The following is a 13,039-nucleotide window of genomic DNA, read 5'->3' as shown; positions in this document are numbered from 1 at the left end:
GTGGAGAAGAAAATTCTGCAATATGGGCTTTCCAATCGAAGACAAGAGATTGTACATGGACTTTAAAGACGACAAAGCCATTCTAGTTGAAGACGAGAGCGATATAGACTATATGCTTAGAAAACTGGAGGAGGAGTACACCAAGTAGGACCTTACAATTAATATACAAAAAACTGAGTATTTAGTTACAGGAGAAAAATTAGAAAGCCTACAAATTGAAAGGGGAACTATAAAATCAGCTTAAACTGAAAATGGAAATTGACCTAGACATAATAGATAATATCGAAGCCAAAAGACTAAACTGGTATAGACACCTGCAGAGAATGTCTGAAAATAGGTAGAAAAGATATAAAGAGAAAAATGGACTCCAACCACTAGAAAAAAACGAGGTAGACCAAGACGGCCATAGAGAGAAGATGTTGAAGATGCAATGACCGCCAGATATTTAAAAACTGAAGATTACTTCGATAGACAACGGTGGAAATAAGGATGCGAGAAACGGCGCCAGCTGTAGAAGACCCGCCTATTATATGTATTACGAGACCAGTGGCGCACCCAGAATTTGTTTTAGGGGGGATTTTGAAATTTTTTTATGCTACCTCCATTTTGAGTCCCTAAAATTTGGGTTTTAGTTTAATTTAAAGAAGTAAAGATAGCAGTGCCAAAGATTCAGGTATCTATTATCCTGCCTACCAACCAAAACCACCCTCTCTTACTTGTGCGCAGTTGACTGTCGCACATACCGTACTCCGAAAGTGGGGTGGCCACTGTAAGGCTGACGACCTTTTTGGAACACTCCCTTCTCTTATCTGGATCTTATCTATTGTTCTGAAGATATTTTCTTGTGGCATTTTAAAGTAATTACTATTTTAATGGGAATAAGCGACAATTGAAGGTTAAAATAAGGTTATTGATGTTTGACATTAATCCAACTTGTAAATACAATACATTTTGAAGACGGCTATCGCCGTATTCCCGCTCTCCTCCGCCAATCCTCTCGGTCCAAGGCATGCTCCTTCTCCAAACCATCGCTCTTCTAATTCCTTCATTCCATGAGCGTCGAGGTCTACCTCTTTTTCTTCTTCCAGGGGCTTCCATTTGTGAAGTTTTTGGAACCAACGTTCGTCAGGCATGTTCAATAGATGTCCAAACCATTTTGAACCTCTTCTTTCTATTCTGTCAATGACCGTTTCTGTAGCATTCATGTTATTTCTTATAGATTCGTTGGTCTTCCTTTCCTGCCTTGATGTTCTAGCACTTCTTCTCAAATAATCCATCTCAACTGCCAACAATCTTCTCTTCAGGTCTGTATTAATTGTCCATACTTCAGAGCCATAAAAAAGAACTGATTCAACCATGGTTTGCCCTATTCTTTTTTTGGTCCTTTGGAAATGTTGTGATCCCACCATAAGGAGTTCAGACATCCTACAATTTTACGTCCCTGATTAATTCGTGTTTAATTTCGATTTCTCCCAAGCCGTTTTTAGCAACGAGTGGACCTAAATATTTAAATTTTTCCACTCGTTTGATTTCCACGTCCTCGTCTATCAACACTTCAAACCTTGCATCTGAATTTATTCTGTTTTCTTCATGCTGACTTGTAACCCCCGTTTTAAATATTCTCTCTATAGATGCTTTATCATAAATTCTAGATCATAAGAATCTTGAGCTAGGATGACTTGGTCATCCGCAAAGTTCAGGGAGAACAGTACAGAACAATTTTCGAGGGCTGCCTCAATATATAAATTAAATAGTAAGGGTGACATACTGCATCCTTGTTTTAGTCCTTTAGTTACTTTTATTGGCTCTGATAGTCTATATCCGATTTTTAAGTAAGTAGTGTTATCCCTGTATACTTCTGTGATTATTTCTAAAAAGTATGGACTAATGTTGAGTTGTTGTTAAGCTTGCTACAATTTAAGTCTTGGAACTATTTTATACGCCTTTTCTAGGCCAATGAAGGCTACATGTACTTCGGTACCAACTGCTATTTCTTTTTCTATTAATTGTTGAAGTATAAACAAGTTATCAGTGTAAGATCATAGATCAAAAATTCAAACGTCAATAAACTTATTTTAACCTTCAATTGCGACTTTTTCCCATTAAAATAGTAATCAGCCTTTATCTATGTCGTTAGCCCGGTTGGTATTTCTCTTCTTCTTCTTTCTTTTTAATGACTGCTCGGATGTAATTGTGAACACCATTCCATCCCTCCGTATTTTCCGTCATCTTCACGATCATCTCTCTTACAGTCTCAGGGTTCATACATATTTCTTTATACATTCTGTTTATCTCCACTTTTCATCTATTACACTCCAGCATTGTGTGAGTAACAATGTCGGAATATTCACAGTATAGGCATTTATCTGTATCTGTCTTTCTGAACCTATGAAGATACGCCCTAAAACAGACAATCTATCCAGTCCCTTAGGTTCGGGATCAGCATCTTTGTCCACTGAGCAATATCTTCCTTGTTGATTCACTCTTCTTGCCATCTTTCCATTGATCTTTCTCTTTCTTCTTTTTTTTTATAGCTCTTGTCAAATACTTTCTTCTCATAGAGATGCCTCTTTTCTACTGCTAACACATGCAGAGGAACACAACCCGTGATAGTCCACAAGGCCGCCGCAGATACAATCCTGTAGGCGCATGCTACTCGCAACAGACTCGTTCTGTCTACTTTTTCATAAGCCTAATATTAGGTATCTAGATCTAAATATAATGAAAAATATTATTAATTATTGTGTATTAATTATTGTGTATTTTTACAATAATTATTGTGTTCTACATAAAATTTATGTAGAACACAATAATTAAAGTGGTAATTTAATTATTCAATCAGCGTTTTGGATTCTTTGTATTGTGTGTGAAAGACAAGTTACATTTTCCTACTATTCTTTATATATTGTTTACTTTATAAATATGTACTTTGCAAAATTTCCAGAGATTTCTATAGATAAATTGACATAAATATGGGAGATTATGTTAAAAAATAAAATTTCTTTAAAAGCATCATTTATCGTTTTCACAATTAAGCCAAGAACTTTTTAAAGCGCCAATATAGTATTAAATTATTCAAATATTGTGTTAACTGTACTGATAATTAAAATATACAAAACTCATGTTGTAGTCCATTAATCGCACAAGACTGATGGAAAGCTGCCAAAATAGTTTTAATATAAATCTTAAATATTGATATTTAATCTGAATCTAATCAGATTTTAATAAATGTATTGCTATTTGCCAAGTATTTTCTTTTAGATGATAAATAGGTTTTATTATGTTCTAGTTTGCATATTTTGATTAGTGAGATTTATTGGAACGTTTTAAAGCTTTTTAAAAGTTTTTGCCTTTACAACCCTGTGTGAGTTTAAAGTCGTGGCCTAGCCTCCATGAGAATTTCTCTCCAGTCATCCCTTTCTATCGTCTTCCTCCGCCCAGCATGTATTTCCATATTTCTCATGTCTTCATCTTTATGATAGCATATTAAAAGTAAACATCATCATCATGTTTTAAGCCCATTGCAGGACATAGGTCTTCCCTGCACGATCATATTCTCATCTAATTGAAGGATATTTATAATGTACGACGTCAGAGGATGCTTAGCTTACGCTTTCCCCACGTAATATTGAGAGTGGATTGAGACTTATGAGTATATGGCTTTATAATTTTCGCGAAGATTTGGAAAACAATTCATTCCACTTTATCTCAGTTTGATGTTGCATAACTAGCCATAGATAACCATAACTATCCCTCCATTTCTACTGGCACTTTCACCACACCTTAAATAATTAGATCACATCCTTTAAATGGAGATACTTCACAAAATGAAAAGCTACAACAAACATCAATAGAGCACAATAACCAGCCCAAAAATGATCAGACCTCATCCTAAAGCCGAGACCAGGACTTCAACAAAGGGTAGAAAGCGAGCAACTACGAAAATTCTCACAGTTAGACCAGAAAAACTTGCGCTTGAAGCTGAAGTTAGGGCTAAATAAGAGAAAAAATTATAAAAAGAGCAAAGGATCATAGTAAGAACACTAAAAAAATAACTGAACAAAAACTTAAGGATTTGAGCGAATCTTTAAGTTCGGGGAGCAGTGACCTTACATTACCATCGTCAGAGTCGGAATTAGATCCTAATGGTGAAATGCAAGTAGAGACAGATATTGATCAAATGACTTGATATGACCAAAAGCAGAAGGTGTGGAGTTAAAATTGAGTGTGCAAGATTGGATAATTGTAAGCTTTGTCTCCCAAAGAAACTTAGTCTATCCTTACATAGAACAGATAACGGGAAAAAAGAACGAGGTAAAATCAAAGTTGCCCAAAAAAGGAATCACAAAACCTTTAAGCCGGGCTAGAAAAAGAAGAGCTGAGTGAAGTTGCACGTGAATTTTAAAAAAAGTTACCCAGCTCGAATTTTAGGAGCTACAGTAAGCGCATAGGATGTTTTGTCTTTCCTAAATCACTGAGGATGTTCAATATTCAGCAATTTTTTTTTACTTTTTAACTTTTTGAGTATATTGTTTGGCCAAAGTGATTATATATTTAATAATATTATTTGTTATTAGTCATGACATAGGAAAATTTAATTTTTAGCATTCAATTTTTAGTTTTATTTTAATGTCGTTAATTTGCGAAGGCATAATTAAGTCACCCATACACAAGGATCAAGTCTCCCGAAGTACGGGGAGACATGATTAGTTTCTCCCTATTACTAGATTCTAGAAAAACTCGTTATTTATTAACAGTATACTTTTCGGGTGTATAATAACAAAAACTGTGATAAATTTGCAATGTCCACTAAATTATCAAGGTTCTAGATTGGTTGTAAAAAAATTTATCTGAAAAAATGTAAGGGCGGGGTCAAGTCTCCCTCTTCTCCCCTACTGGTATCCTGATTTTTAGAAAACTAGTTATTTAACACAATTTTCAAGTCCGGTAATAGAAATGATTTTGAAAATTTGTCAACATAGGATTGTAAATATTTAATTGATGTTCAACAGTATTGAGAGATATAATGTTTTGGCGATATGTTACATGGCTGTAGCATTTTGCATTTAGTTTATTTTAGTTTGATTTTTTAAACGCAACTTATACGTTGTATAAACTGAAATGGCGAAACTGAATTTAAATATTTACCACTGTACTTTCTACAACTTGCAAAGCAAACAGATTGATGAATTGGTCGGCAAGGGAATCTGAAATATGCATTCCGCAAGCCGTTCATCATGGTCAAAATTCGTAAAACGATGAGCTCTGATGAGACCTAAAGAGGTTGAAATACATATAAGAGGCTTGCCTAATACCGTCATTATGTTTTATTTCAAAACTCTGTTTGGAGTACCAGAAACTGAATTCACTACGAATTTTGACCATGATGAACGGCATGTGGAATGCATATTTTAGATTCCCTTGCCGACCAATTCATCACTCTGTTTGCTTTGCAAGTTATAGAAAGCACAGTGGTAAATATTTGAATTAAGTTTCGCCAGGTAAGAAATCTTATAATTTCCTTGTTGTAATTCTAAATAAGTTTTATATTTCATAGATAGAGAATATTATAGAGCTTTAATTTTTAACTAACATACCAAATGAAATTGTAATTTATTTATTTTACTGTAACCCTTAGGTTAATACGGTTATTAAATAAAAACAAAACAAATAAAAGTATGTATTGGTTTTTGATTTCTCTTTAGTTTCACCTGTCTATTCTTCTAAATTTAAATATGCTTTTCATGTTATTATTATATATTTGATAAACGATTATGGTAAATTTTGTAATCCCAATTTATCCGTACTAATGTAAACAAAACAACAACCCGAAAAACGTAAAAACCCGGCATCCTTAAAAGACATATTAACAATAAATATATAATAAACCGAATAAGAAACTATAACTAATAAAAACATACTTACTAATAAGTTTCCTTTGTGAATCCATTCCTCCGAAGAAATAGGAGTCATTGATATGTATATGTATACACTAAAAACTCTCACATGGCTTTGAAAAATTTGAAAATTCTATGGCCCAACTCCAAGTCGAAACTCTAAATATACTCATCATTGTGCTAACGTTTGTTTGGTAGGTACGTTCATTTTTAAATAAGACAATAGACAATTGTTTCAAGCTAAATACCGAGAACCGTCTGTTAATAGAAACAATTATTTAGAATATTGTTGCAGTAACTTCGATTTTTAAGATTATGGTCTTTCTCGAGTGTTATTTTATTTAAATATATTATAGATACCAGTGCCAACTACCACAAATTTAAGTAAAGGATTCAAATTTTAATGCTGATAAACTTAAATATATATTTCAAGACTTGGATAAACGAAGGCTTATCCCAAGAATAAAATTGATGGAGCATATATTGTCGAAATTGTATTTCAGAAGTAAATTGCTAGCCCTGACCTAACCTAAATTTTACATTCGAAATTATTAAACTATTTGACAAAAAACAAACAAATCGTACACACAATTGTTAAATAAATTTGAATAGAATGCAAAAAATAACATTAAAGAGTATATTATACCCAAAGTGAAATAATAATTAATTACGAAGATATATTACATAAACAATTATTTTATGACGGAACAGTCATGCTGAAATTACGTCATATTGATACCGATTCAAACACGGGGGGTTTGACGAATTGTGCGCCTACGCCATATATTTGGCTTTTCAATTCTTCAAAGCGATTACAAGCTGTACATACTTGTATCAGCCCGAGTATCTAACGAAGCAGGGATGCTAAAATAACGTCATAAAATTGTATTGATGCCGATTCTAACACGGGATTACGCATTAGAGACAAGCAATTGGGCTTCTGAATTCAACTGTCATATTATTACTACCTAGCGCGAATTTATAAGTATTTACATGTTAAGATTATTAATAAAACAGGCCTACATTTTAAAAGTGTTCAGGTGTCTTGTAGTAAATGGGATGTGCTGATCACGAATCTGTACTTAGTTTTTTCCAGCACGTCAGGTTTTCAAAAAAAGTTTATTTGAAATGTTTCATATAAACTGCCAAAAATACTGAGAAAATATACATATATAAAGAAACTGTATTTAATACAAAATTACACTGCAAAATTGAGTGGTTCTTAAAAAAAGAATTCAGTATAACCTACGTTAGATAATATTTGGTTTTTTTTTTTAATAAAACCGTTCTCTTTTTCCATGAAAACTGCATTTCGCGGTCTTCTTTTTATGGATTTTTGTAATCGAGTCTCTCTGCAAGGTCCCGCAGTAATCAGCCATTATTCTTATATTTCATCTTCTTTATCTCATATAATGAGGGGCGAGAAGTACGTATTACTTAGGTTAATTAAGCAAGGGAAGATACAAGGGAAGAGAAATCCAGGACGACGCAAAATATCCTGGCTAAGAAATTTGAGAGAGTGGTTCGGTTGCAGCTCATTAGAATTATTCAGAAGCGCGGCCAATAAAATTAAAATAACAATGATGATTCCCAACATCCGATAGGAGAAGGAACCTGAAGAAGAAGAAGGAACCTCTCTCCCTGCTCCTCGCTGACAGCTCCAAGATTTTCGGGAAAATAGTCAACGTGGGAATCCAGAAAATGAAGTTTGACGCTCATATGGCATCCCAGTTTTTTATAATATTTGGACCATGACTTCTACGAAAGAACTCCATGCTTCAGATTCATCCTGGGTCATTGTATTCTGGAACAATCTCTCCGATTTTAAAGTTCAAATTTGAGGGCCTACAAAAATTCCTTCCTTAAGTTTAGCTTCAGAAAGTGCAGGAAATTTGTCGCACAGATATTTAGCAGTCACCTTATTTATCTAAAGCTTCGACAAACTGTCTCACTCGCACAAAAAACAAGGATACATTGTGAATCCAGACTGCTGACCCAAAAGCATGGATATTATTTTGAGATCTCTACAGAGTTGTTAAAAATATTAGCTATACTTTATTTTACTTAGCAACAGCTCAATATTCTCAGATATTTCGTTGAGATGCACAGAGTGAGCAACAGGCACTGAGGCATAATTATTACCATTGTGCAACAAGACATCCTTCAGACTTCTTCTAGAAGAATCAATTAATAACCGTCATGATGTGGAATCGTAATTGTCAGCTCCCATTTTCATGACTACTTCAGGAATATTATAACAATACACCAGTGAGCCCTCTTGAAAAAATATTCCGCGAACTCGTTTACACGATGCCTGTACCACGAAAATGTGATATCTGGAGCCAATAGATTTTTATCTTTCAGTCGTGATCCTAAGATTTGTGCAGCATCCTTCGATAGGCCCAAGCCTCTCACCAAGTCATTTAGTTCAGCTTGGATAAACTTTTGAGGTTGGTCTATCTCAGGATTGAATTCGTCTTCATCGGTTTTTTTGTCTGAACTTGCATCTGATGATTGCTGTTGAAGAAAAGATGGAGGAATAGGGACTCCTGGTCCAAGAGATACAGGTCGCTTAGCAGAAAGTAAATCAGGATATTGAATTTTGTGTTTATTTTTTGAATTGAAACCCTTGCTATCGCAGGAGCAAAAGTAGCAGTCGTCTCCATGGGTTTTTAGTTCCCTACATACCATAGGAATGCAGAAGCGTAAAGAGTAACATGTACTTTTGTCCATTTTCTCAGTAGTTCGACACACCGAAAGTACACTTTGTGTGGAGCCCAAGGTTTGTCCTGATCACCAAGCTTTACACTGAAGTAAGCGTGATAAGCTTTCTTTATAAAGTCTGTTATGTTTCGTTGATGCTTTCCTATTGTTAAATCACCACGTAAATCATAATAAAATATATCAAAACTGTTCTTACACTTTCTTGATGACATTATGGCGCGATAAACATTCATAAAACAAAATCCAACTCGATGCTACAAACAACTGACGCTAACTAACTCTACGCAATACACAACTGTCGTCAAGTTGACGGCATAGTCAATGTTGCCATTCAAATGAAATTAACATAATGTATTAAAATATTTTCTTTCGAAATAATTTAAAGAAATATTTCGAAAGTATTTTAAGAAATAATTTTATTGTAATTTACGAACTATCAATAAGGTACTTGTTCGCGCTAATATATAATATCGCACAAAGTTTTTCCAATTTTGTGTTTTTGTGAAAAATTTTGACGTGATGGGCTTAAATCGAATTTATATTCAGAATCAGCGTACCCGTATTAGCTAAGGACACATGTCAAACTAAAAACACCAAAAATCATGTCGGCCTGTGAATCTTGATTTTAAAAATGTTTTTGAAAACGATTTCGGATTGGAAATCGAAGCGTTAAAACAAATGTAAAATGTAATTTCTATTACAATATTTTGTAATTTAATCCCATTTTAATAATATTAAAGCCAAATAAGAATAACTTTCAGGTGAAAATAATTCACGTTTTCTAATTTCTACAATTTACAAAGTTTGTTTTTTTTTTCGTTTGCTTGACTTAACCTGTTGTTTTCTATAATTACTCCAGTTTATCTGTGAATAAATCATCGATTTCACGTAAAAATCTTATATTCGTTTTTGAAGGTTCTAAAAGGTATATAAGGGGTAGCTAATGACATATTATGTGAAAACGTACTGCTAATTTTGCTTTGTTTTTTTTTTTAACAATCATAAAAAGTGAAAAAAATCATTCGTGACTTTAAAACGTTTCATATACATTTTAGGGAATTTTTTTTTATTTAAAAAAATGGCCCTGCATGAACTACTAAGAGTTATTAGCAGGGGGTACAAACACAAATTACAAGTACGTATTCAATTTCTTACAATGTATATAACTTAAATATATTCTACTGAACACTGTAAAATTTAATGTCTTTCAAATATTTCAGCACTTGGTTGAACTGGCAGCTTAAAGTACATTCATTTAGCAAATCCCCATCGGTAAATATGAGCACGTGTTGATATTCGCCGTCTCATTCGTCAAGAGGCTATTATATATTTTTTATTACCTTAAGCAAGACAGATTTTCATGTTACAGATCCAAACTTGCCAGCATTTTAAATTCAAATTGTATCGTGTTGATTTTTAAGTTAATATATTGTGTTATATTTATGTTATAGTTTTTGTTAAGTTATTTACTGGTCGTGTTATTTTTTAGAGTTTAGTTTAATTGTAATATAATTATTAAATTTCAAGAAATTCTTACACTAACAGTTTCAAAAGTAAATATTTTTAAAAATCATATGATACACATCAGTGCGACCCTGTTTGGCTTTCACGTGCTTCTATTGACAATTGGGAATTTGTAAAATGAATACGGTTTAGTAGATCCTTCATGTTGGTAGAGAGGTTATTTTATCTTCTTTCTTTTCTAATAGAATATGTTTCACAGTGATTTGGACCTTGCAGTTGTGGCAGAAAGAGATGGCTTCTTTATTTATTAAGTGAATATGGGTTGGTATAGTATGTCTAAATCGTAGTCGAGTTATTATCACTTGTTAACAACGTTTGAGTGGGAGTGGTAAGGTGGTGCCGACAGTTTCTATAACATCTTTTAATTTGATGGATGTGGAATTCCAGTTACTCTGCCATAAGTTGGTAGTATGTCTTTTAATGGAGGTTTTATGGTCGTTTCTTGTTAGCATGTGTGACACAGGGATGCTTTCATCTAGTGCAGCTTCATTCGCAAGTTGGTCCACTGCTTCGTTTCCCTTGATTCCCAGTGATGGCACTCATAAAAAAGTTATTTCTATGTTTTTTGTTGATAGTGGTTAGAGTTCATTTTTTATTAGCATTATAATTTCATTTGATGGATACAATTGCTGTAAAGCTTTTAGTGTACTTAATGAGTCAGATATTATAATATAATGAGGTGTGGATTTTCTTCTGCAAACTTTCAGAGAAAAATTATTCAGATAAAAGTTGTAGATCTTATAAAGCTCCTTACTTTGAGAGTTTCTAAATTAAAATTTATAAAAAATTTACCGAGATAATTTCAAAAAAACTTTAGTTTTGCAATAATTTATCAATTTTGCAAGGAACTTTGTTTTTACTTTGACTATAGAGGTATTCATCAGATCGCAATCGATTCTGTTAGGCTTAAGTTTTAAAATTTATTAAAAAAATTTTATCAAAATTTTTATTAACAAAAACCATTTAAAAAAGAGCTGCCTTTTTAGCTTACAAACATTTATAATAACTTTGATATTCTTTCTCTTGTTCTTTTTCTTTCTATATTCTTTTAGCTTGTTTTTTGTTTATTGGCCTAATTATATCCTTTAAATTTATATGCTTTAAGTTGGTAGATAAAAAATAAAATAGTTTTACTACAAAAATTGCAAACACTTTTTTACTCAAAGATAAAATTTTGAGTATTTCCGATTATTTTATTTGTAAAAAATTCTATGAATCTTGAAAGAATCTCAAAGGAATGTTCAAAAAAGCGATATATTAGTTTTATAAATAAGTATCATAAAAAATCATTTTTCGCGTGGCCAGGATACGTGCTGTTAAAAAAACATTCATTAATAAAAACCTGTAAAATATGAGTGACCACAGGAACTCCTTGAAATAACAAATATGTCTATAGTGGTAAAGTTTGTGGTGAACATCTTTTTAGGAAGTAACCTCAAAATATGAATAACAGTTTACATAATGGATTAAGGTTAAGGAGATCGAACATAACTGATATAACTATAAGATATATGAAAAATTACAACTAGTAATCAATAATGCAATAGATGAGTCATTAAAATTACCTGGGGTGTGTGATACAAATAAAATGAAGACATACCAGTAAATGTAAACCCTCTGAGTCAGCGTAAACAATTTTATTATATACCTACTTATAATGCGAGAGATGATATTAAAAAGATATACTTTTAAGTACTTATACCAAAATGTATTACAAGCAGATGTTCAGCCTAAAATCAAAACAAGGAAAAGAAAGAAACAGATAGGCACTTGGAGAGGAAACCTTATTAAATCTTCCAGAAATAGTGGAGTCCAATACATGAACTAGAAAGAAAATTTTCAGAACAAAAGAACTATTAAACCGGCTTGTCGGAACTGCAGAAAGAAATGTGTCGAGAAATTTTCAGAAGAGGATCGCAATGTAATATTTAAAAAATTCTGGAAATTAGGTGACATCAATAGACAGAGTGATTTTATTTCTAAGCACGTGAGAGCTCAGGACAAGCAACGTTGCCGCCAAAGATCAAAACTACCGGAAGGCGAAGGAATACCTAGTAGAAAAAAAAATACTTATACGTACAGCCACATATAACGAAAAAACAAGTGCATCATGTTGTAAAACTTTTTTTCTTAACACGTTAAGTATAAGCGGACAGATGGTGGAGACTATATTCCAGAAGATGGGAAGTTCTGATGTAATAGCTGAAGATAGGAGGGGCAGAGCATGTAAAAATTCTCAGCTGAATGAATCGATTAAGAATTCGGTGAGGAATCACATAAATTCCTTTGAAACGGTTGAGAGTCATTACTGCAGAAAGTCTACTGCACGAAAATATTTACCATCTTCTCTAAACATTTCAAAAATGTATACGCTTTATAAAGATTTTTGCAAAGAAAGTCACATTCCTGAGCCAGCTACAGAAAGTATTTATCGACAGATTTTCAACACAGAGTTTTACCTTTCATTTTTCCAACCCAAAAAAGATTTGTGCCATACCTGCCACAAGTATGAAAATTTGTCTATAGAGAAAAGAGCTGAGATGGAAGGGCAGTACACTTTGCATCTTCAAAAGAGGGATTTGTCTCGAGACCTTCAAGAGACAATCAAATGTAGGTTTGGCATACTATAAACTAAAATTACCCACTTATAACTTTACCATTTTTAATTTGGCAACTAAAGAATGTCAGTGTTATATGTGGTATGAGTCCATTGCAAAAAGTGGCTCATCTGAAATAGGAAGCTGTTTACTACTCTATGTTCAAAGTCAGGTAAAGAATGGTGCTAAAGAGTTTTCCTTTTATTCGGACAACTGCGCCGGACAGAATCGTAACAAATAAGTATTTGCTGTATATAATTATGTGTCACAAAAATATTCTATAACCATTCGCCATAC

General features: G+C 33.0%; 1 protein-coding gene across 3 annotated transcripts in view; it reads right to left on the bottom strand.

Moving 5' to 3' along the window:
• The window catches only part of LOC140443957 (uncharacterized), a 104,300-nt gene that overhangs the window by 79,401 nt on the left and 11,860 nt on the right, over positions 1-13,039 (bottom strand). For 2 of the 3 annotated variants that reach the window (XM_072535491.1, XM_072535490.1), the window contains exon 2: positions 5,926-6,155. The exons of the other annotated variant lie outside the window; for it this stretch is intronic. In XM_072535491.1, coding sequence (XP_072391592.1) covers positions 5,926-5,950 — 25 coding nt within the window. In that variant the 5' untranslated portion in view covers positions 5,951-6,155. The remainder of the gene's footprint in view (positions 1-5,925; positions 6,156-13,039) is intronic. 3 annotated transcript variants of the gene reach the window in all.

This window comes from Diabrotica undecimpunctata, chromosome 6, assembly GCF_040954645.1.
Source record: "Diabrotica undecimpunctata isolate CICGRU chromosome 6, icDiaUnde3, whole genome shotgun sequence".
Taxonomy (NCBI): domain Eukaryota; kingdom Metazoa; phylum Arthropoda; class Insecta; order Coleoptera; family Chrysomelidae; genus Diabrotica; species Diabrotica undecimpunctata.
The sequence above is the reverse complement of the archived record's forward strand: the minus strand, read 5'-3'. Positions and strand labels throughout refer to the sequence as shown.